The sequence below is a fragment of the Oncorhynchus kisutch genome, linkage group LG15 (assembly GCF_002021735.2).
Source record: "Oncorhynchus kisutch isolate 150728-3 linkage group LG15, Okis_V2, whole genome shotgun sequence".
In the NCBI taxonomy this organism is placed as follows: Eukaryota; Metazoa; Chordata; class Actinopteri; order Salmoniformes; family Salmonidae; genus Oncorhynchus; species Oncorhynchus kisutch.
Window position 1 is genome coordinate 65755269 of NC_034188.2, and position 25063 is coordinate 65780331.

General features: G+C 42.2%; 1 protein-coding gene across 2 annotated transcripts in view; it reads left to right on the top strand.

The window, feature by feature from the left end:
- Window positions 1-25063, top strand: part of LOC109904853 (membrane-associated phosphatidylinositol transfer protein 3) — a 125562-nt gene that overhangs the window by 16608 nt on the left and 83891 nt on the right. Inside the window, exons 2-3 of one of the 2 annotated variants that reach the window (XM_031790848.1) lie at window positions 3223-3318; window positions 12982-13089. In XM_031790848.1, coding sequence (XP_031646708.1) covers window positions 3223-3318; window positions 12982-13089 — 204 coding nt within the window. The remainder of the gene's footprint in view (window positions 1-3222; window positions 3319-12981; window positions 13090-25063) is intronic. The other variant, XM_031790849.1, reaches the window with a different exon arrangement.

Genomic DNA, 25063 nt, shown 5'->3' on the forward strand with positions numbered 1-25063 from the left:
CTGAATGAGTGGACCAAGATGCAGCGTGGTATGGTTCCATCCTCTTTATTTTGAAGTGAAACTCAAAGAAAACAATAAATCGCAAAACGAAACTTGAAGCTACAATCGTGCTCACAGGCAACTATACATAGTCAAGATCCCACAAAGCACAAAGGGGTATTGGCTGCCTAAATATGATCCACAATCAGAGACAACGATAAACAGCTGCCTCTGATTGGGAACCATACCAGGCCAACATAGAAATATAATCACCTAGATGACCCACCCCAGTCACACCCCGACCTAGAGAATAAAAAGCTCTCTATGGTCAGGGATGCTGGCCTTCTAGGCAGAGTTGCAAAGAAAATGCCATATCCCAGACAGGCCAATAAAAAGAAAAGATTAAGATGGGCAAAAGAACACAGATGCTGGATAGAGGAAGTCTGCCTAGAAGGCCAGCATCCCGGAATCGCCTCTTCACTGTTGACGTTGAGACTGGGGTTTTGCGGGTACTATTTAATGAAGATGCCAGTTGAGGACTCGTGAGGCGTCTGTTTCTCAATCTAGACACTCTAATGTATTGTCCTCTTGCTCAGTTGTGTACCGGGGCCTCCCACTCCTCTTTCTATTCTGTTTAGGGCCAGTTTGCGCTGTTCTGTGAAGGGAGTAGTACACAGCATTGTACGAGATCTTCAGTTTCTTGGTAATTTCTTGCATGGAATAGCCTTCATTTCTCAGAACAAGAATAGACTGACGAGTTTCAGAAGAAAGGTCTTTGTTTCTGGCCATTTTGAGCCTGTAATTGAACCCACAAATGCTGATGTTCCAGATTCTCAACTAGTCTAAAGGCGGCCAGTTTGATTGCTTCTTTAATCAGGACAACAGTTTTCAGCTGTGCTAACATAATTGCAAAAGGGTTTTCTAATGATCAACTAGCCTTTTAAAATTATAAACTTGGATTAGCTAACACAACGTGCCATTGGAACACAGGAGTGATGGTTGCTGATAATGGGCCTCTGTACACCTATGTAGATAAAATAATCAGTTTATAATCAGTTTCCAGCTACAGTAGTCATTTACAACATGAACAATGTCTACACTTTATCTTTGATCAATTTGATGTTATTTTAATGGACAACAAAAACAAGGACACGTCTAAGTGACCCCAAACCTTTGAATGGTAGTGTATATTGAATGTGCAAATGAGCTATTGAATGTATTGAGAAATTGGATTTAAAGTTAATCACTCATTATAGAATAGCGTAGAGATTTCAGGTGATTGGTTAATGCCCCTGTTTGCAATCATCAATTTGTCATTAAGACATAGTTAGTATTCACATGTTCATCATGAGAGTGTATATTGAACACTGCGTCTGTGTCCCAAATGGCATCATATTCCCTATATTGTGCACTACTTTTGACCAGGGCCATATGGTGTGTCTCCATACACTTGGTTGTAATCACATCTAGTCCAATGAAATTAACCAGGGTGAACCCATGAATCAGTGTGTTAGTTAGGATCTGGTTACTTTCAAGTTTTAAAGTCACGTGCACAAGTACAGTGAAATGCTTTTCTTGCCAGCTCTAAACTCAACAATGCAGTATTCAATAACAATGTCATAGTAAAAATAACATAAGGTAGAACAAAAACACACAAGACATAGAAATAAGAAATAAGAACAACACAATAAATTAAGTAATCTATATACAAGGTCAGTCAGTTCCAGTACTATATTTACAATGTGCAGGGATACTGGAGTGATGGAGGTAGATATGTAGAGGGGTAAGGTGACTAGGCATCAGGATGTATGATAAACAGTGTAGCAGCAGCCTATACGATGATTGAATGTGAGTGGGTGTGTGTACAGTAGAGTCAGTATAAATGTATGTGCATATTGTGTGTGTGTGATGAAGTGGGTGTTTGTGTGTGTGTTGGCGTGTCAGTATGCATGAGTGTGTAGGGGGCATAGACAGTGCAAAAAGCAAACAGAAATACCAGGGTTCTCTCCTGAACGGTGCTGGCCTACCCCAGGCTGAGGTTGAGCAAAGCCTTGTAACACATCTGCATGGACTATCCTATCCTCCATTTCATGATTCTAATTGAGAACTCCAAAGGTTGAGACACCCATCCCTCAATGAGATATTAATAGTGAAAACATTTGAACTGATGGAGTCATGTAAGAAATTAAAAGCTAATTATTTCCTGTGTAGCGATGAGGAGAAGCAGAGTCGTAGGAGAGAAATAAAGAGATGAAGAGAGTGAAAACAGTGAGGGCAGATAAAGTGGCATGGTGTAATGGAAGCCATGAACTCAGCATTTCAACATGCAGTATGGCACTTTCCAAATGCCTCTGGAAGTGGATAATGGAGGAAGGGATAGAGGGATGAAATGAGCTGAGATCAAACACAAGCAGTCTGGTGTTGTTGTGGAGTAAAGGCTCTTAGATTCTCAGACCCGGGCTCTCTGTGTGTAGGGACGGGAAAGCCCACACAACTCAATTAGGTGATATTTTTCTCTCTCCAATTGCAGTTCTCTGGAGGTTAGAACAAGGGAACAATTTGCTTGGTCACTTTGACTTGTTATTGATTTTGTTTCAATTCAATAGCACTTAAAGGAAGACTCGTTGGTTGTCTGAAAGTCATTTATAATTAACGTTATTGCCTTTATCTGGCATTAGTTTATTAACACTGATCTTAGAGGAACAGAGCTTGAGGGATCTCTCTAAATACTCCCTCGTTCTAGTCCTGAAGAATGGGAATTTTAGGAACTCCCTGGCCAAACCCTCCTGTGTAGTACTAAAGATTGATTCAATATCTCAGGTAATGGGTGTTGTTGAGGGACAGTAGTCTACCTAGATATGGAAATATGGAGCCTTCATCTCCATCTCCTTATCTCCATAGATAAGATTAGCTGGCTAACCTCTGAGCTCAATTGGTTAGCTTCAGAGCCTTATATTTATTTATATGTGCCTCCTTACATTTCTCAATCTAGGGCTCTGGTTTGCTTGATTTGTGCTCTGTGACACTGGAGACCAATAGAGCCTCTCTGCCCAAGGCCCTAAAAGCCAATGCAATTATTCTACTGTCTTTTATAGACAGACAATGCACTTGAAGCTGAAAGGAAAAAAATATAGATTCACGTAATGAATTTGACCTTGAATACTCTGAATAATGACATGATGACATACATAGATGTTTCTCCTAAAGTAGAAATTGAAGTGTTTTTCTCTTTCTACCTCTCAGCCGCTTCCCGCAAGCACAGTATCTCCCACTGGCGGATGCAGGACATTGCACAGGAGTCCGTTGACAGCTCAGATGAGGAGTTTTTCGATGCCAGAGGTTAGTTTCATATTTTCCTTTGATAACACCCAGAGAGCTTAGTTCAACTCTCTCTCTTTCCTGTGTTTCTTCCTCTCTCATCTTCCCCTTATCTCTCTTCCTTTGTGAGCACACTGAAAAGTGCCTTATCCCATCACATGGGTCAGGCCAGGCTTATATGCCTCCCATGCTGATATATCTTCAGGGTTCCTAACATGGATTTTTTTTTTACAGGTATTTTGAGCAGTGAAAGGGGAAACAATTTGAAGCCAACTGTAACGTTAGAATCACACGTCATCAGGGAATTTGCATGCGCTTTGGGATGTGGTCAGGGGAGCTATTGGGTGGGTCCATGATTGCTGTTTTGATTGGAGAGAAGTCTATCTCCAGGTTAGAAGAGTGGCTGATTACTAATGCTAGACCCCTAGTGGGAAGATAGAGTGGATTTCGTAGTAACAGGTGTGTTGTTGCTCTTAACACCAGGCTTTCACACAATAAGCTCATGGTGAAAATCATAGGTGTTTTGGAACTATTGTCCCTGTCTGGAATGGAGACTGTCTGTTGCATGTTGCTTGTATGCTCTGTCCTGCCAGCTTTGTCCAACCAATTGCTTTGTCTTCCTACCTTCCTACCTACACCACCGTTCAAAAGTTTGGGGTCACTTTGAAATGTCCTTGTTTTTGAAAGAAAAGCAATTTTTTTGGTCCATTAAAATAACATCAAATTGATCAGAAATACATTGTAGACATGGTTCATGATGTAAATGACTACTGTAGCTGGAAACGGATGATTTCTAATGGAATATCTACGTAGGCTTACAGAGGCCCATTATCAGCAACCATCACTCCTGTGTTCCAATGGCACGTTGTGTTAGCTAATCCAAGTTGATCATTTTAAAAGGCTAGTTGATCATTAGAAAACCCTTTTGCAATTATGTTAGCACAGCTGAAAACTGTTGTCCTGATTAAAGAAGCAATCAAACTGGCCACCTTTAGACTAGTTGAGAATCTGGAACATCAGCATTTGTGGGTTCGATTACAGGCTCAAAATGGCCAGAAACAAATAACTTTCTTCTAAAACTCGTCAGTCTATTCTTGTTGAGAAATGAAGACTATTCCATGCAAGAAATTGCCAAGAAACTGAAGATCTCGTACAATGCTGTGTACTACTCCCTCCACAGAACAGCGCAAACTGGCCCTAACCAGAATATAAAGAGGAGTGGGAGGCCCCGGTGCACAACTGAGAAAGAGAACAAGTACATTAGAGTGTCTAGATTGAGAAACAGACACCTCACGAGTCCTCAACTGGCAGCTTCATTAAATAGTACCCGCAAAACATCAGTCTCAACGTCAACAGTGAAGAGGCGACTCCAGGATGCTGGTCTTCTAGGCAGAGTTGCAAAGAAAAAGCCATATCTCAGACTGGCCAATAAAAAGAAAAGATTAAGATGGGCAAAAGAACACAGGCACTGGACAGAAGAACTCCAGCATGCCAGCATCCCGGAGTCGCCTCTTCACTGTTGACATTGAGACTGGTGTTTTGCGGGTACCATTTAATGAAGCTGCCAGCTACAATAGTCATTTACAACATGAACAATGTCTACACTGTATTTCTGATCAATTTGATGTTATTTTAATGGACAAAAAAATGTGGTTGTCTTTAAAAAAAAGGGCTTCTTTAAGTGACCCCAAACGTTTGAACGGTAGTGTGTAGTGCACTATATAGGGAACAGGGTGCCATTTGGGATGCATACATGCGACCCGAGGAAGATTAATCCTCTGCTGGATGTGACCCACAACCCTCTCTATACTTCATGTGGAAACGCTAGGGCCAAATTTAATCAGTGCTCCTTTTGCTTTCTTTATCATTTCTAAAGCACAGAGGGTATTTCTACCAGTGAGGTCATCCTGGCAGTCTCCATCTGCTGTGTCTGTAGTCTAAGAATATCCCTGTGATTAAGCAGATAATCATCATTAGAGGTGGTAGTTAAAAGTGTGAAGGATTATAAGCGCTGTGGAGGGGAGAGACTTTCCAGGGAGGGAAATCCTCATAGAGCATAACACACACACACATTAACACACACACACATGGAGCACCGAGGCATCACATCAGTAGTATGGGCCATCGCCTGCATGTTGATATAACAGCCAGGGAAATGCATCCTCATGCATGTCATGTTTTTGATCAATCACTCATATGGTTATATCTGTCGTTTAGGGAATAGTGGTAGCATGATTTAGCAGGTTTAAGCTGGTTAGTTCTACTTCTCATGGCCCATATCTAACTCCTAGTCTTCCTCTCTCTTGCCCCAGTTCTCCCCTGCTGAGAGTGGAAGTTTTAATGAATGCCAGTGGTTGCAGAATTTTTTTTTGTCTCTGCTGCAACTTTCATCACATGTTTGTTTTGACTGGTAACGTGATTAATGGTCTGCTTATTTATACTGACTTTTCACATGTGTGTCTGTGAAGGCCTATGTGTGTGCAAGGGTGTGTGTGTCTGGGGGTGTCTGTGTGTGTCTGTGTGTGTGTTTGTGTGTGTGTGTTGTGTGTGTGTGTGTGTCTGTCTGTGTTTTGTGTGTGTGTGTGTTATCACCTAAGCAGTGTGAATTCACCCTGTCTAATTAAACAAAATTCACGGGCAAACTATGAACAAATCTGACGATAATGAATAGTGCACTTGCGTATACAGCTTGTATACATACACACATACCCGTTTATACACACCCACACATCTCCACACATATTTGGTTGTCATGTTTGAGACGTGCTGTGCATCCCTTATCACTGTGCTGTGTCACAGAGCAGAGCTGGCTGAGAAATATATTCCATCTGACAGGCAGAGTCACCAAGGTAAAGATAGCATGGCCTATAAAGTGGAACAGATTTACCCTGGCATCCCCATATCTCTCCCGCCACTATTTCTCACTGCAGCATGAAATACCCATGCTTAGAGAGACGCTTAATTACTGCAAAACATGGAGAGGAAACAGTGGGAAAAGGGAAGGGGGGGGGGGGCTCCATTTGGAAAATGGCACCAGATAAAATGGACCAATATGTATTTTGAAGCAATTTTTTCTCTCATCATTATGGGGGGTATTTTTTCAGTGACACAGTATTTATTATTGTCTACATGGGAAATATGATAGTTTTTGAACAAAGCTCCGCTCACAGTGCATTATTGAAATGTGTTGTGTCCCTTCCCCTCTGCAAACAGAATGAGTATGATGTTATTGTAGTTGCAGAATGAACTGGCAACACTCATTTACCTGCATGTTTCCACATCAAGCTTTCATGAGACACATTTCTCATTCATATGTAATTAGGGGTTTCTGGCACACCACACAACAGGGGATTTAAATGAAAAGTCCAGATGTTAGCGCCCGCTGTTAGCTGAATTGGGGAAAGTGCCAGCCAGTTGTTCTCCGAGGCTTTTCATCTCTGGATGTCATTATAGTCTTTTGATTGGTCTGTGCTTTGCAGCATTGCGGCTCACCAATCGCGCCTCGTCCGGTAGTCTTTGATTGATGCATAATATTGGAATAACTTCGTGGCCACAAAGTGTGACAGGAAAAACCTTTCAAGCTTACATGAAAGCTTCCCTATCTCAATCAATGAAAAAAATGAAACCTCTTACGCAGAAAACAATTTTGAAACATATTTTATGTTCATAAACGCGTTTTCAGTATAGCATATTCATGAGAAAAAAAAGTCTCTGGTGACCTGGAGAATGTAGATGTAGAGAAGCCCTCTTGGGGATGCAATCTTTACAAAAGAAACCAGAGCAATCTAATAAAATTGTACTGTTAACAGGAGGGATGGATGGCTCTAAAAGTTATATTCTTTGGAGCATGTAATTTGGTATTGTTCAGGTACTTCTAAATGTCAGGACAACTTGTTTTCTCCTGACATAGTACTACTTTTAGAGAGAGAGAGAGAGAGAGAGAGAGAGAGAGAGAGAGAGAGAGAGAGAGAGAGAGAGAGAGAGAGAGAGAGAGAGAGAGAGAGAGAGAGAGAGAGAGAGAGAGAGAGAGAGAGAGAGAGAGAGAGAGAGAGAGAGAGAGAGAGAGAGAGAGAGAGAGAGAGAGAGAGAGAGAGAGAGAGAGAGAGAGAGAGAGAGAGAGAGAGAGAGAGAGAGAGAGAGAGAGAGAGAGAGAGAGAGAGAGAGAGAGAGAGAGAGAGAGAGAGAGAGAGAGAGAGAGAGAGAGAGAGAGAGAGAGAGAGAGAGAGAGAGAGAGACGGACAGGGAGAGAGAGAGAGAGAGAGAGAGAGACGGACAGGGGGAGAGAGAGAGAGAGAGAGAGAGAGACGGACAGGGGGAGAGAGAGAGAGAGAGAGAGAGAGACGGACAGGGGGAGAGAGAGAGAGAGAGAGAGAGAGAGAGATGAAGAGTGAGTGAGTAAGAGAGAAGGGGAGTGGGAGTGTACTGGATTACACCACCTAAACCATCACGATGAGCTCCTGGATGATTAATACCATCACCCACATCATAAAGCTCCGGGCCAGTAAAATCATGAGATTGTATTAAACTGTCAGAAATATCTTCTCTGCTATGCTAAAGAGACGACCCATAGGTTATGTCAAAAATGGCACCCTATTGGCTGTATAGTGCACTACTTTTGACCAGGGCTCATATGGCTCTGGTCAGAAGTAGTGCACTATGTAGGGAATAGGGTGCCATTTGGTGCACAGCTGTGAACTCACTGAAGAGGCTGCCTGGCCGGCTCTCTTCTGGAGGTGTTTGGCTGCTCCTTAGAGGCTATGTGTTCATCTGGCTTTCATATCATTCTTTCCATTCTACCCAGTGGTAAATTAACGCAAGTGGGCTCCACCAAGGTCCTGTAGGAATATTCATGATAGCCTCTAGAAAACTGAAACAATCATACTCTGTTTGTATAACAAACCTATCTCAGATCTAGAGGTTTCAGACTGAATGAGGAGGTCCAATTGTGTCTGATTATAATGGTTTAAAGCCCTCAAACTCAACTGGACCTCATCGTTCCTCTCTAATCAGGGACTGATTTAGACCTGGGACACCAGGTGTGTGTTATGAATTATCATGTAGAACAGAAACCCAGCATGCTTCAGACCTCCTGGTGTAAGAGTTGAACAACCCTTGTCTAAAGTATGCCTACAGTGCATCCCAAATCTCTGCCACCATTGTTTTGTAATCAGGTGGCGCTACTCTTACGTGACGCTCGTTCCTCGGATGGAGACATCTGACATAGAACAATGTCTCTGCCACAGTGTTCTCAGGCGAGGCTGCTCTACTGAGAGAAGATTGGAATGAGAATGGAAGATGTAGATTCCCCAATGTGTTTCGCAAGAGCGATATATTTTTCAGTTGGCTCGGTATCTGCTTTGCAAGATTTACAACTATCTGAGAAGACCTGAGTAGATATAGGACCCCTGATGAAACCAAACAAATGAAAGTTAATATATTTATATTATTCATGATGTATGAATCAGTTTTAGTCTACGTTTATTGAGTATTCTCACTGAAGCACAGCGTTGACTAATGCTCATTCCATTCACTTTTCATATGATAATGCAGGCTTCAATTTGAAAAATAACAGTGTGTTAGAGTATGTCAAATCAAGATAGTGTAAATCAACTTGTGCTATAATATACATCAATTATTATGGGGCTGTCTCATTTGATATACCTTCAATAGAATGTGGATTCTCCCAGGTATAATGCTTTGCCTCAGCGTGGCTGTGTCTGCCACTGTTTTGACTTAACGTGCTGTTCATACTCACTAGGTCTCACCTCATCCCTTTAATGTATCTAAAGGAATCAACCAAGGCTCTGTGCTTGGCTCTCAGCTTTATGAAGATGGATTGGAGTAATAGACTTCGCTCTGATCGATAGAGAGATGCACACCAGACAACTTATATCTCCATACAACCCCCACCTCCTTTTACCAATGACTCTGTATATTTCACAAGCTATGAAAATCTCCCATTATTCTGAGTGAGTGCTCTCCATTCCAGGTGGATGGGTTATCTTGGCAAAGGGGAAACGCTGACTAACAGTCTCTTGACTAGAGGTCAACCGATTATGATTTTTCAGCGCCGATACCGATTATTGGAGTACCAAAAAAGCCGATACCGATTAATCTGACGATTTTTTAATTTATTTTTAATTTGTAATAATGACAATTACAACAATACTGAATGAACACTTATTTTAACTTAATATAATACATCAATAAAATCAATTTAGCCTCAAATAAATAATGAAACATGTTCAATTTGGTTTAAATAATGCAAAAACAAAGTGTTGGAGGGGAAAGTAAAAGTGCCATTTCAAAAAACGAACGTTTAAGTTCCTTGCTCAGAACATGAGAACATATGAAAGCTGGTGGTTCCTTTTAACATGAGTCTTCAATATTCCCAGGTAAGAAGTTTTAGGTTGTAGTTATTATAGGAATTATAGGACTATTTCCCTCTATACCATTTGTATTTCATTAACCTTTGACTATTGGATGTTCTTATAGGCACTTTAGTGTTGCCAGTGTAACAGTATAGCTTCTGTCCTTCTCCTCGCCCCTACCTGGCCTCGAACCAGGAACACATCGGCAACAGCCACCCTCAAAGCAGCGTTACCCATGCAGAGCAAGGGAAACAACCACAGGCTCAGAGCAACTATTAGCGCGCACTAACTAGCTAGCCGGTTAAGAACCAACGTTTTGAAGGAGGCCCAGTGAAGCCGAAACATTGGTAAAGACCCAATAAATTACTGGGAGTTTATATATGGAGTGTGCGACTCTCTATATTTCGATAGTTTACTTGAAATTGAAACACAGCCAACAGACACCATGCCACTGGTTTTCTATGTTATTGTTTGTTGTCTCTTGACCCATGCTATGCCAAGATAACCCATCCCCCTTACAGGGCCAATTGTGGGCCAATTGTGAGCCGCTCTATGGGTCTCCCAATCGCTGCCGGTTGTGATACAGCTTGGATTCGAACCAGGGTGTCTGTAGTGACGCCTCTAGCACTGAGATGTAGTGCCTTAGACCTCTGCGCTACACTGGAGCCATCGGGATGATGTTGGGAGGATGTTGTTGACATAGTGATCATTGTCATCCAGAGTTTACATCCGTTCTGACTACATACCTCCTGCTCTACACAATCAATGTCTTCCTTTTCTTCTCTCGCTAACTCTCTGTGCGGTCTGGTTGAAGGACATTCCTGCATCCCTCCCACTCTCTTCTTTCTCATCTAGGGCTGTCAGTTGAAGGGTAATCTCATCCTTCATTCATTCCTTCTCTGAATCAGATGTTGCTTTATTTAGGCTTACCTTCTGGTCCTCTTGGTGCTGGGCTAGGGCAGTGGAGGCTTTTATTTAGTCTGTGTTATCTGGTTCTGGCTGCTTGTATATTTGATCTGTTTGCATAGCTGAAATCTACTTTCCTCTGCTTGGAGCCCCGGGGTTTCTGTTGTGTTCTTCTCTGTACTTTAAACATGTTTCACACCTCACAGGCGTTGTGTTCTTCTCTCTACTTTAAACATGTTTCACACCTCACAGGTGCTGTGTTCTTCTCTCTACTTTAAACATGTTTCACACCTCACAGGCGTTGTGTTCTTCTCTCTACTTTAAACTTTAAACATGTTTCACACCTCACAGGTGTTGTGTTCTTCTCTCTACTTTAAACATGTTTCACACCTCACAGGCGTTGTGTTCTTCTCTCTACTTTAAACATGTTTCACACCTCACAGGCGTTGTGTTCTTCTCTCTACTTTAAACTTTAAACATGTTTCACACCTCACAGGTGTTGTGTTCTTCTCTCTACTTTAAACATGTTTCACACCTCACAGGCGTTGTGTTCTTCTCTCTACTTTAAACTTTAAACATGTTTCACACCTCACAGGTGTTGTGTTCTTCTCTCTACTTTAAACATGTTTCACACCTCACAGGCGTTGTGTTCTTCTCTCTACTTTAAACTTTAAACATGTTTCACACCTCACAGGTGTTGTGTTCTTCTCTCTACTTTAAACATGTTTCACACCTCACAGGTGTTGTGTTCTTCTCTCTACTTTAAACATGTTTCCACCTCACAGTTGTGTTCTTCTCTCTACTTTAAACATGTTTCCACCTCACAGTCGTGTTCTTCCGTTGTGGCTGTAAGCTGCTCTCATCAGCGATGCTCTCTGGGAAATGACTCTTCCTGTCTGAACTCGGGCCTTTCTCAACTCCTGCAGGGTGTTGTTGGGATCTGGATGCTGAAATGTGTGTGTATGTGTTGTCTGCATCTACACATGTTAATGTACAGTATTTGCATACCTATGTAAATTTGGTTGAAATGCATCTACAAAGAAAGAGAAGGAAGATAAGGGCTGAAGAGACAGACAGTGACCAGTAGGCCTCCCAGTGTGATCGTAGTGGACAGGCCTTGCAGGACAGTTTCACAGACACTCTGAGATGCCAGGCATGTGTGAGTATGTGTGTGTGAGAGAGCGAGAGAGAGAGAGCAGTGTATTGGACATGGTGTGTCATTCTGTCTCTATGACCCAGCCCATAAAGGACTACCATCTGACCATAGTACTGTTACTGCAGCAGCCCAGAGTGACCATCACATCAGACAGCCACTCTGACCATGGTACTGTGACTGCAGCAGCCCAGAGCAACCGTCACAGCAGACAGCCACTCTGACCATGGTACTGTGACTGCAGCAGGCCAGAACAACCGTCACAGCAGACAACCACTCTGACCATGGTACTGTGACTGCAGCAGGCCAGAACAACCGTCACAGCAGACAACCACTCTGACCATGACTCATGCTCATCATTAGCACATCACGCTGTCGCTTGAACTGGCTCTGATGACCGTCCAATGGGAGTCTGTTAATCCTCTGATTGGTAGTTACACGCCGTGTGTCACTGATGTAGTCTCTTTCCACAACTGCTGTGTCTGGGTTTGGCTAAACTAGGGGAAATGTAGCAAAGGACAGAAATAAACTGTATGGAAATGTCTGTATTGACAGAATCAAATATGGATTTTTTTTGTGGCAACCGTTCGTCTAACCCCGCTCTCTGTGTATCTGTGTGCAGTAGATTCTATCTGCTGTGCCTGTGTGTATGTGTCCCAGTAGATTCTATCTGCTGTCCCTGTGTGTATGTGTCCCAGTAGATTCTATCTGCTGTCCCTGTGTGTATGTGTCCCAGTAGATTCTATCTGCTGTCCCTGTGTGTATGTGTCCCAGTAGATTCTATCTGCTGTCCCTGTGTGTATGTGTCCCAGTAGATTCTATCTGCTGTCCCTGTGTGTATGTGTCCCAGTGTCCCTGTGTCTATTCCTGTGTCTGTCTAGATTTCCCCTCCTGCTCTTTGTTAACCAATCAAATAATCTGTTCAGTTCTCAGCATCAACTATGTGATTAGTTTCTATGTGATTGGGTTCTATGATAATATAATGGTGGATGGCAGGTCGCCATTAACCGAAAGATAATGTAATGGTGCGTCAGTATCCGAAAGGTTGCTGGTTCACCTAGTCGAGCCAACTAGGTGAAAAGTCTTTCCATGTGCCCTTGACCAAGGCACTAACCCTTAATGCTCTTTTAAAATACTCTGGATGAGAGTGTCTGCTAAATGACTAAAATGCAAATGTAAATCTTCCTCCCTGTGTGTCTGTGTGTCCCAGCAGACAGATTGTAACCCTCCTCCCTGTGTGTCTATGTGTCCCAGCAGATGTGCTGGAGGGGAAGAGTGCCATCCTCCTGGGGATGAGTCAGTGGAACTCCAACGACCTGGTGGAGCAGATCGAGACCCTGGGACACATGGACCAATCACAAGGTATGTTACACGCAGGGTATACTGGGGGCATGAGAGGGCACTAATGCCCGCTGAACATCTTTTCAACTCTCTCCATCTCCTATTGTAGTACTGCGGAGCTGCTCGCTCTCTAAGACATACATGCACGCTCTAACACAAAAAAGCGCAAACTCACATGCACACATTCACACTGTTTTGTGCAGTTAAACAAAGAATTTCACACAACAAAACATAAATGAGGGCTTTGAATCATTCAAATTAAAACAAATTCAAACATCCATTTATGTGTTTGTACATTCGGTTAGTTTAACAGAAATCAGACAGGGCTTGATGCTCTGCTGCATGTATGGATTTGTAAAATTTGAATGTTCCTCCTTGTTATCGGTCAATACAATCTCCCACAAACAATTTAGTTTGTGCTGATGGTTTATTTTTGTTTTTGTTTAATTTATTTTTTATTTATTTATTTAATCTCAGTGCTCTGATTTGCAAACCCCAGGGATTTATTTGGTCTTAAGTAACTCCCTCTCTCTTGGTTATTATTTTGGTCTTTGAAGATTGACAGGCCCCTTTCCAGAGGCAGATCCATGCATGCCTACTGGAAGCAGCTACAGTAATTCAACTACCTTCTCTGAAAATTACCTCTCCATCACTCTGCTTCCCTTTATTCAGACTGGTGATGTTTATCAACTGACATCAACTGTATCAAAACTGTATTTCATCTTAAATCACATTCATGAAATATTGGTTAGTGTTAAATGGAATGGAGGGTTTTTCAAATGTTTTTCAAATTGATCTTACAAGTGATTTCCCAAATTAGCTAATTAAGTGTACTGCAGACTCATGCAAATGACTCTCTGTAATGTAGATTCATGTTTTATATAGTCTCAGCACAGGTAGATCACCAGAACATTTTGACTGAACCAAATGGGAGACTTACTATCGCCATATTATACTTCAGAAATCCCACAGCCTTGATAGTGAGACACATCAATGGTAGAAAAACAGCACAATGCTTTGTTTTTTTTAATATTACAGAATTCCCCAAGCGGTGGTGGGGGGGGGGCTGTTTAGAGAAGGCAACGAAAACAGCAGCTCAAAACAGATGACTCACTGAGCCACCCAGATAATAAGCCCTGTCTATAGGCTTAGGTTGAATCCCATAAAGGCACCCTATTCCCTATGAAGTGCACTACTTTTGACCAGAGCCCTATTGCCCCTGGTCAAAAGTAGTGCATTACATAGGGAACAGTGTGCTTTTTGAGACACAGCTCGAGTGTTTACCCCAACAGCCAATGCAAACCCAGCTGAATTTCTCTATTGGGCAAGACAATGGGGAATTAAGAAAATGGGGTGGGCCATGCATCATGCCTGCTAGTGTCTCCCTCTCTTTCTCCCATGCCACCATATAGAAATCACCTCATTTCTGGCTGGCCCCAGTCCTTGTGCACACTTTGCAGGTGGGAAGGGTGGGGTGGGACGTCACTTGCCAAAATATGCACATCAAACATCTCCAAATCATTGTTAGATGAAGGAGGGATGGATATCAATGTGAACTATTTGGGGATTGTTTTTTCCTGCTGAATACAGACATTATTCTTTCTGCGAGTTTTTGCAGTCTCGATTTTTAACATGTAAATCTTGGTGGGCCAAAATAAAAAATGTGGGATGCATGCCAGCAAAGCCACCACACAACACAACACTAAACAATGCATTACTTGCACTATAACAGTGACAAACAGTGCTCACAAACTTTTAGGGCCTACATGAAGCTGTCCCAAAAGCAGTTCCAACATCTTACCACTGCTACACCTGGCTATCATCGGAATCATGTCTGGCAACGCAACAGTTAATGAAGCCTCATTTACTGCCTTTAAAAAAACATGTCTGACTTGCTTAAACAAATGTGGTTTCTAATGACAATTAAGATGTACAGAGTATGGCATAAGGGGACAACACGAGGCAATCCGTTATTTCGATCAAGACATTAATGAGCGAGCTAGGACGGACATGGTCAATATAACTATTCGTTTAGCACTTTTGAAAAGTACAGGGACAGAATTCAGAACACGGGCCGTTCTTACAGTGTTCTCCCTGTACCCCAAGTCAGAACCGTATGATAAATAAAGGGGGCATATAAGCAGACAATGAAAGCTCTTACAATATTCAATGATTACATTTCTCTAAAACAGCTTATAGGCTAAATGTGCACCACCAAGTCAAAACAGTAGGTGACATTAAGATGGGGAAATATACCACATTATTATGTTGAGGCACATGGGCTACCAATAGCTTACTAAACAACATACACTTAGTATTACTTTCTTAGCTACAGTATACATACAGTGATGGAGTCTGCAAAAGACCTGAGACTGGGACGGAGATTTGTCTTCCAACAAGACAATGATCCAAAACATAAAGCAAAATCTACAATGGAATGGTTCAAAAATAAACATATCCAGGTGTTAGAATGGCCAAGTCAAAGTCCAGACCTGAATCCAATCGAGAATCTGTGGAAAGAACTGAAAACTGCTGTTCACAAATGCTCTCTATCCAACCTCACTGAGCTCGAGCTGTTTTGCAAGGAGGAATGGGAAAAAATTTCAGTCTCTCGATGTGCAAAACTGATAGAGACATACCCCAAGCGACTTACAGCTGTAATCGCAGCAAAAGGTGGCGCTACAAAGTATTAACTTAAGGGGGCTGAATAATTTTGCACGCCCAATTTTTCAGTTTTTGATTTGTTAAAAAAGTTTGAAATATCCAATAAATGTCGTTCCACTTCATGATTGTGTCCCACTTGTTGTTGATTCTTCACAAAAAAATACAGTTTTATATCTTTATGTTTGAAGCCTGAAATGTGGCAAAAGGTCGCAAAGTTCAAGGGGGCCGAATACTTTCGCAAGGCACTGTACCTCCCTGGCATATTACATCATGTATGCAGCAGTTGCACTACGACCAGGAATACAACTTTCCCGAAGCGGATCCTTTGTTCGAACCACCCAAGGCATTCGAACTGATTCCAGAGGCTGACCCAAAACAATGTCGATGCAGAAGAGTTAAACGGAGCGGTCTTCTGGTCAGACTTCGGAGGCGCGCACACCACCCTCCGTTTCTGAGTATATTACTCGCTAATGTCCAGTCTCTAGATAACAAGGTAGACGAAATTTGGGCAAGGGTTGCTTTCCAAAGAGACATCCGGGATTGTAGCATACTCTGTTTCATGGAAACAAGGCACTCTGGGGAAATGCTGTCAGAGTCGGTACAGCCACCTGGATTCTTTGTGCGTCGCATCGACGGGAATAAACATCTCTCCGGGGAGAAGAAGGGTGGGGGTGTATGTTTCATGATTAACTCATGGTGTAATTGTAACAACATACAGGAACTCAAGTCCTTCTGTTCACCTGACATATAATTCCTTACAATCAAATGCCAACAGTATTGTCTCTCAAGAGAATTCTCGTCGGTAATTGTCACAGCTGTGTATATCTCCCCTCAAGCCGATACCACGACGGCCCTCAAGGAACTCCACTGGACTCTATGCAAACTGGAAACCATATATCCTGAGTCTGCATTTATTGTAGCTGGGGATTTTAACAAAGCACATTTGAAAACAAGGCTACCTAAATTCTATCAGCATATTGATTGTAGTTCCCGGGCTGGCAAAATACTGGATCACTCCTACTCTTACTTCCGTGATGCATACAAGGCCCTTCCCCGCCCTCCAAATCTGACCACGACTCCATTTTGCTTCTCCCCTCCTATAGGCAGAAACTCAAACAGGATGTACCAGTGACAAGGACCATTCAATGCTGGTCTGACCAATCGGAATCCACCCTTCAACATTGTTTTGATCATGCGGACTGGGACATGTTCCGGGTAGCCTCAGAGAATAATATAGATTTATACGCTGATTCGGTGAGTGAGTTTATAAGGAAGTGCATAGGAGATGTTGTACCCACTGTGACTATTAACCTTTTTGGGATAGGGGGCAGCATTTTCACTTTTGGATTAATAGCGTGCCCAGAGTGAACTGCCTCCTACTCTGTCCCAGATGCTAATATATGCATATTATTATTAGTATTGGATAGAAAACACTCTGAAGTTTCTAAAACTGTTTGAATGATGTCTGTGAGTATAACATAAATCATATGATAGACGAAACCTGAGAAAAATCCAACCAGGAAGTGGGAAATCTAAGGTTTGTGTCTATGGAGTCAAGTTGCACTTCCTACGGCTTCCACTAGATGTCAACAGTCTTTAGAAACTTGAATGAGGATTCTACTATAAAGGTGGGGCTAATGTGACCTGTTTGAGTCAAATGTCTGGCAGAGTGTCTCAGGCTCATGACGCGAGCTCCCGACAGAATTAGCTCTCGTTCCAGTGCTTTTCTTCAGACATAGGAATTCTCCGGTTGGAACATTATTGATGTTTTATTTTAAAAACATCCTAAAAATTGATTCCATACATCATTTGACTTGTTTCTATGACCTGTAACGGAACTTTTCAAGTTTTTGTCTGGACGAAGTGCTCACGCCTCATGAAGATGGATTTCTGGGCTAAACACGCTAACATCAAGTGGCTATTTGGACTTAAATGATGGACTTTATGGAACATTATGGAACAAATCATTTATTGTCGAACTGGGATTCCTGGGAGTGCCTTCTGATGAAGATCATCAAAGGTAAGTAAATATTTCTAGTGTTATTTCTAACTTCTGTTGACTCCAAAATGGCGGATATTTCTCTGGCTGGATTGGGCTCTGAGCGCCGTTCTCAGATTATGCTTTTTCCGTAAAGTTATTTTGAAATCTGACACAGCGGTTGCATTAAGGAGAAGTCTATCTTTAATTCTGTGAATAACACTTGTATCTTTTATCAATGTTTATTATGAGTATTTCTGCAAAATCACCGGATGAATCTATCCCAGTCTGGTGTCCCCACATGCTTCAAGATGGCCACCATTGTTCCTGTTCCCAAGAAGGCAGAAGTAACAACTGAATGACTGTCGCCCCGTAGCACTCACTGCTGTCATCATGAAGTGCGTTGAAAGACTAGTCAAGGATCCTATCACCTCCACCTTACCTGTCACCCTAGACCCACTGCAATTTGCATACTGCCCAATAGGTCCACAGATGATGCAATCGCCATCACACTGCACACTGCCCTATCCCATCTGGACAAGAGGAATACCAATGTAAGAATGCTGTTCATTGACTACAGCTCAGCATTTGACACCATAGTACCCTCCAAACTCATCATTAAGCTTGACGCCCTGGGTCTCAACCCCGCCCTGTGCGAATAGGTCCTGGACTTCCTGACCGGCCGCCCCCAGGTGGTGAAGGTAGGAAACAACATCTCCACTTCGCTGATCCTCAACACTGGGGCCCCACAAGGGTGTGCGTTCAGCCCCCTCCTGTACTCCCTGTTTACCCATGACTGCGTGGCCATGCACGCCTTCAACTCAATCAACAAATTTTACTACAAAACAGTAGTAGGCTTTATCACCAATAATGACGAGACAACCTATAGGGAAGAGGTGAGGGCAGGAAAACAACCTCTCACTCAATGTCAACAAAATAAAGGAGATGATCGTGGACTTCAGGAAACAGCAGAGGGAGCACACCCCTATCCACATCGACGGGACAGCAGTGGAGAAGGTGGAAAGTTTTAAGTTCCTCGGCGTACACATCACGGACAAACTGAAATGGTCCACTCACACAGACGAAGGCGCAACAGTGCCAATGAGCGCCGATATGTTTTATCTGTAATTTCTCTTCGTATTTCTCTTCATAAGAAAAGGATTAAAAAGCATTTGCCAGTAGATTGTCAATTTGATTCATGATGATGACTGCTAGCTAAGATTTTGAAAGTATGATGTTGACATGATCAGTCCAATCAAGGCTACTGTAATTTTATCTGTGGCCAATGACCTTGAGCCTTCTTGGATGGGCACTTCTAATGTAACTCTATGGCAGAACTCAAGGGGCTTGAATTTTCAAGTTCTAACCTTAGACTTGGTGGTGACGTAGTGTCCCCATGAGTGACAGAACACTGAGCTAATAATTCCGTAACTAGAGAACATTACCAACACCTACGCTCCGTATTTTCCACTGGCTGCCCCACCATGCAACTTTCTTAACTCAATGTTAATATATATATATATATTTTTTTTTTAAAATAGTTTGCAAACTGATATGTGACACGTACTATTGCCAAAATAACATGCAAGCCTGCCCCACCTGCCCTGAATGACGGGTCGCCACTGGTTTTTCGAGACATACAACCATCACTATTACAAATTACATCACATGAACATTACATGATAAATCAAAGGATGTGAATCTTGTTAGCACTTCCGAGCTGAAGTTAGTGAGTGAGTTTTGAAGTCTGATGAAGGATCAAAGTCAGATAGTTCACATTCACAGCAATCTCTTCATTAGTTTTGTCTTCTCTAAGGCTTCACTGAGAAACCATTCATTGCCAGCTCAAGGATTACTGATTGATCTCTCTGACTGTATTGAACTCAGAGAATATTTCTTGGTTGGCTATAACATCATAAAATGCAATACCATGCAGGAAAACATGCAGTACCAGTCAAAAGTTTGGACACACCTACTCATTTATTTGTACTATTTTCTGCATTGTAGAAGACATCAAAACTATGAAATAACACATGGAGTCATGTAGTAACCAAAAATGTGTTAAACAAATCAAAATCTATTTTATATTTTGGATTATTCAAAGTAGCCACCTTTTGTTTTGATGACACACTATTGGCATTCTCTCAACCAGCTTAATGAGGTAGTCACCTGAAATGTATTTCAATTAACAGATGTGCCTTGTTTAAAGTTAATTAGTGGGATTTATTTCCTTCCTAATGCGTTTGAGCCAACCAGTTGTGTTGTGACAAGGTAGGGGTGGTATACAGAACATTGCCCTATTTGGTAAAAGACCAAGTCCATATTATGGCAAGAACAGCTCAAATAAGCAAAGTGAACGACAGTCCATCATTACTTTAAGAAGGTCAGTCAATCTGGAAAACGTCAAGAACTTTGAAAGTTTCTTCCAGTTCAGTCGCAAAAACCATCAAGCGCTATGATGAAACTGTCTCTCATGAGGACCGCCACAGGAAAGGAAGACCCAGAGTTACATCTGCTGCAGAGCATAAGTTCATTAGAGTTAACTGCACCTCAGATTGCAGCCAAAATAAATGCTTCACAGAGTTCAAGTAACAGACACATCTCAACATCAACTGTTCAGAGGAGACTGTGTGAATCAGGCCTTCATGGTTGAATTGCTGCAAAGAAACCACTATTAAAGTACACCAATAAGAAGAAGAGACTTGTTTGGGCCTCAAAACACGAGCAATGGACATTAGACCGGTTAAAATATGTCCTTTGGTCTGATGAGTCCATATTTTAGATTTTTGGTTCCAACCGCCGTGTCTTTGTGAGACGCAGAGTAGGTGAACGGATGATCTCCGCATGTGTGGTTCCCACTGTGTCAGTGATTTATTTATAATTCAGGGCTCACTTAACCAGCATGGCTACTACAGCATCCTGCAGCGATACGCCATCCCATCTGGTTTGCGCTTAGTGGGACTATCATTTGTTTTCCAACAGGACAATGACCCAACACACCTCCAGGCTGTGTAAGGGCTATTTGACCAAGAAGGAGAGTGATGGAGTGCTGCATCAGATGACCTGGCCTCCACAATCACCCAACTTCAACCGAATTGAGATGGTTTGGGATGAATTGGACCGCAGACTGAAGGAAAAGCAGCCAACAAGTGCTCAGCATATGTGGGAACTAGTTCAAGACTGACTACCTCATGACGCTGGTTGAGAGAATGCCAAGAGTGTGCAAAGCTGTCATCAAGGCAAAGGGTGGCTACTTTGAAGAATCTAAAATCTAAAATATATTTTGATTTGATTAACATGTTTTTATTTACTAAGTGATTCCATATGTTTTATTTCATAGTGTTGACGTCTTCACTAGTATTCTACAGTGTAGAAAATAGTAAAAATGAAGAAAAACCCTTGAATGAGTAGGTGTGTATATATATATATTTATTTCTGTATGTATTTATTTGTTTATTTATACTCCAGACTTCGACATCGCTCGTCCTAATATTTCTATATTTCTTAATTCCATTTTTTTACTTTTAGATTTGTGTGTATTGTTGTATATTGTTAGATATTACTGCACTATTGGAGCTAGGAACACAATAATTTTGCTACACCTCCAATAACATCTGCTAAATATGTGTTTGCGACCAATTGAATTGATTTGTATGTTGGGAATGCCAGCTAGGCCCCCGACAGCTCCTCTCTGCTCTTTTACTTACTCACTTGATTACTGTTTAATTGGCGTCAATGGCTGATCATTCTGGTTACCCATGCAGGGATGAGGAGCTGAGCTGAACAGGGATAGCTAAGTGCTTAAGTGAATTCACTGGACTAGGTTGGAGTATGGTTTTGGAGAAAACAATGGTTACCCTGGGCTAGTAATGTGCAACAGTTAAGATCTGTCACGGCCTCAATTCCTGAAGGCCCGCACACTGTTTATGCTCCCAATTCACTGCATTATTGACAACGTTTCAATCCAAAACAGATCTTCGTCAGGTCAGACTCACATCCCAAAATATACACATTTCACCTCACATGACCATTACACACATGACACATGGTGGGTGTGAAAACATTTAAATTCACCTTTTGCGTATAGTCAATCATAATTCATCACGGAGGCACATATGGTCATAAAATATTATTTACATATAAATCGGTCCTAGTTAATACCTAGGCAACAGTAGAAAAGCTTACTCTGGAAGCTGTTGGAATACCACCCATATAACCATTAAGCGCAGGACATGCAGTAGTTGTAGATATAATTACAGTGCCTATTTCAATAACAACTTGTGTACCTCAAATAAATTGATATCAATGAGATGGGCACGTAGTACTCACAAAAAATGGAATATATGCATATGTACAATATTACCAATTGGAGACCTGGATGGCAAGACAAACCAGCGTAACATATTCATGTAAGAAATGGTCTGAAATCAAACTCTTGGTTCAGATGTTTAGGAGACATGGTGGACAAAGGGTAAATCCAATACAACAGCCTCCTTACACTAATATACACTCCATTCCCTTAATATAAGTCCAGAGGCTTTATGCCACACAAACTCAGCCTGACTAACCTCCCTGAGAAACAAGAGAATGTAGAGTATTCTCAGGCCCTGCAGCCAGCACTGGCATTGACTTTACTTTGTATCTATCTCTCAATTTCTCTTTCACTAACTCACTCTCTCTTAGTCATGTTCCGTCTCTATCGCTCTTTCAGTCCCTCTGTCAAAGTTTCTGTCTTTCAATTTTGCTCCGTTTCCCTTTTTCTTGCTTTGTTCATTTTCTCACTCTATCTGTTCCTACATTAATAAAGCCATCTTAAACCCCCCACGATGAGCACTCAGCTCTCTACAATGACAGAGTCACAGCAATGGATAATAGCACTGACAGGCTTCCCTACAGCCTCCCTGCTTCTAATGTACTGTAGCAGTCCTCTGTTCCCCCTCCACAGCCTGCCCAGCGAAGCCACAAACAGAGCCCTCCTATCTTTCTAACATTATAGATCTGTCTCATGTCTTTAGGCCTCTCCACCTCTCCACCTGGATAAACAAGGTCTTATCAGCATATTTCTGCAACGCAGCTGTGACTATATTAGATCGCTATGTTTTTCCACTTCACTCTGTGATTGATGCATAGTCTCAGCCTAAAATAGCTTAATTACACAACTGATATTTTGGGAGTTATGGAGTGTATGGAAAACAAGAAAACAGTGGATTGTGATTTGGCTGTTGTCACAGTGGCTCAATGCTGCCAGGCTTGCGAACCATTAGCTTACATCACTGTGTCAACACTAAGGCGGTGGTGTAAAGTCATTACTACTTAAGTAGTTGTTTGGGGTATCTGTATTTTAACTTAAACTTTTACTTCACTACATTCCTAAAGAAAATCATGTACTTTTTACTCCATACTTTTCCCCTGAGGCCCAAAAGTACATTTTTAATGTTTAGCCAGATAGGAAAAGGGTCCATTTCAAGCACCTACCAAGACACAAATGCATTGTTTGTAAATTATGTGTGCCCCTGGCTATAGGTAAACGTTAAAAACTAGAAAATGGTGCCGTCTGTTTTGCTTAATAAAAGGAATTTGAAATGATTTATACTTTTAGAATTACTTTTGATACTTAAATATATTTAAAACCAAATACTTTGACTTTTACTCTAGTAGTATTTCACTGGGTGACTTTCACTTTTACTTGAGTAATTCTCTATTAAGGTATCTTTACTTTTACTCAAGTATGACAATTACATACTTTTTTCCACCACTGTGCTAAGGAAGTACTTAAGTTGACTAAGTAAAATTACTAAATGTAACAGTATTGCTTACAGCTCTTGCCCCAACCTGGGCTCGAACCAAGGACCCTCTGCACACATCAAGGCAAAGGGTTGCTACTTTGAAGAATGTGAAATATAAAGTATATTTTGATGTGTTTAACACTTTTCTGGTTACTACATGATTCCATATGTGTTATTACATAGTTTGGATTTCTTCACTATTATTATACAATGTAGAAGAAAAAAAAACTATGTCAAAATAAAGATAAACCCTTGAATGAGTAGGTGTGTCCAAACTTCTGACTGGTGCCGTACATATATTTTTAGATAAGACCAAAATTAAAGGAATAGTCTTAAGCGTGGAAGCTGAATGGTCCACAGAGAGTCCACACCCTTCTCATGATGGCACCACACATGTTAATTATCACCCCAGCCAATTTGAGGTTCTGGGATGGGACTGAGAGAGAGGAGTGTTGTAGCCAGCTGCTCTCTCTATCTCTGTCTACTGTAGCTAGCTGCTCTCTCTATCCCTGTCTACTGTAGCTAGGTGCTCTCACTAGCCCTACCTACACCCTGTAGCTAGCTGCTCTCTATATCCCAACCTACACCCTGTAGCTAGCTGCTCTCTCTAGCCCTACCTACACCCTGTAGCTAGCTGCTCTCTCTAGCCCTACCTACACCCTGTAGCTAGCTGCTCTCTCTATCCCTGTCTGCTGTAGCTAGCTGCTCTCTCTAGCCCTATCTACACCCGTAGCTAGCTGCTCTCTCTAGCCCTATCTACGTCCTGTAGCTAGCTGCTCTCTCTTGCCCTACCTACATCCTGTAGCTAGCTGCTCTCTCTATCCCTACCTACACCCTGTAGCTAGCTGCTCTCTCTATCCCTATCTACACCCTGTAGCTAGCTGCTCTCTCTATCCCTATCTATGCCCTGTAGCTAGCTGCTCTCTCTATCCCTATCTACACCCTGTAGCTAGCTGCTCTCTAGCCCTATCTACACCCTGTAGCTAGCTGCTCTCTCTATCCCTATCTACACCCTGTAGCTAGCTGCTCTCTCTATCCCTATCTACACCCTGTAGCTAGCTGCTCTCTCTATCCCTATCTACACCCTGTAGCTAGCTGCTCTCTCTATCCCTACCTACACCCTGTAGCTAGCTGCTCTCTCTATCCCTACCTACACCCTGTAGCTAGCTGCTCTCTCTATCCCTATCTATGCCCTGTAGCTAGCTGCTCTCTCTATCCCTATCTACACCCTGTAGCTAGCTGCTCTCTCTAGCCCTATCTACACCCTGTAGCTAGCTGCTCTCTCTATCCCTATCTAAGCCCTGTATCTAGCTGCTCTCTCTAGCCCTACCTACACCCTGTAGCTAGCCGCTCTCTCTAGCATTTCCTACACCCTGTAGCTAGCTGCTCTCTCTATCCCTACCTACGTCCTCTAGCTAGCTGCTCTCTCTATCCCTATCTACGTCCTCTAGCTAGCTGCTCTCTCTAGCCCTACCTACACCCTGTAGCTAGCTGCTCTCTCTATCCCTATCTAAGCTCTGTAGCTAGCTGCTCTCTCTAGCCCTACCTACACCCTGTAGCTAGCCGC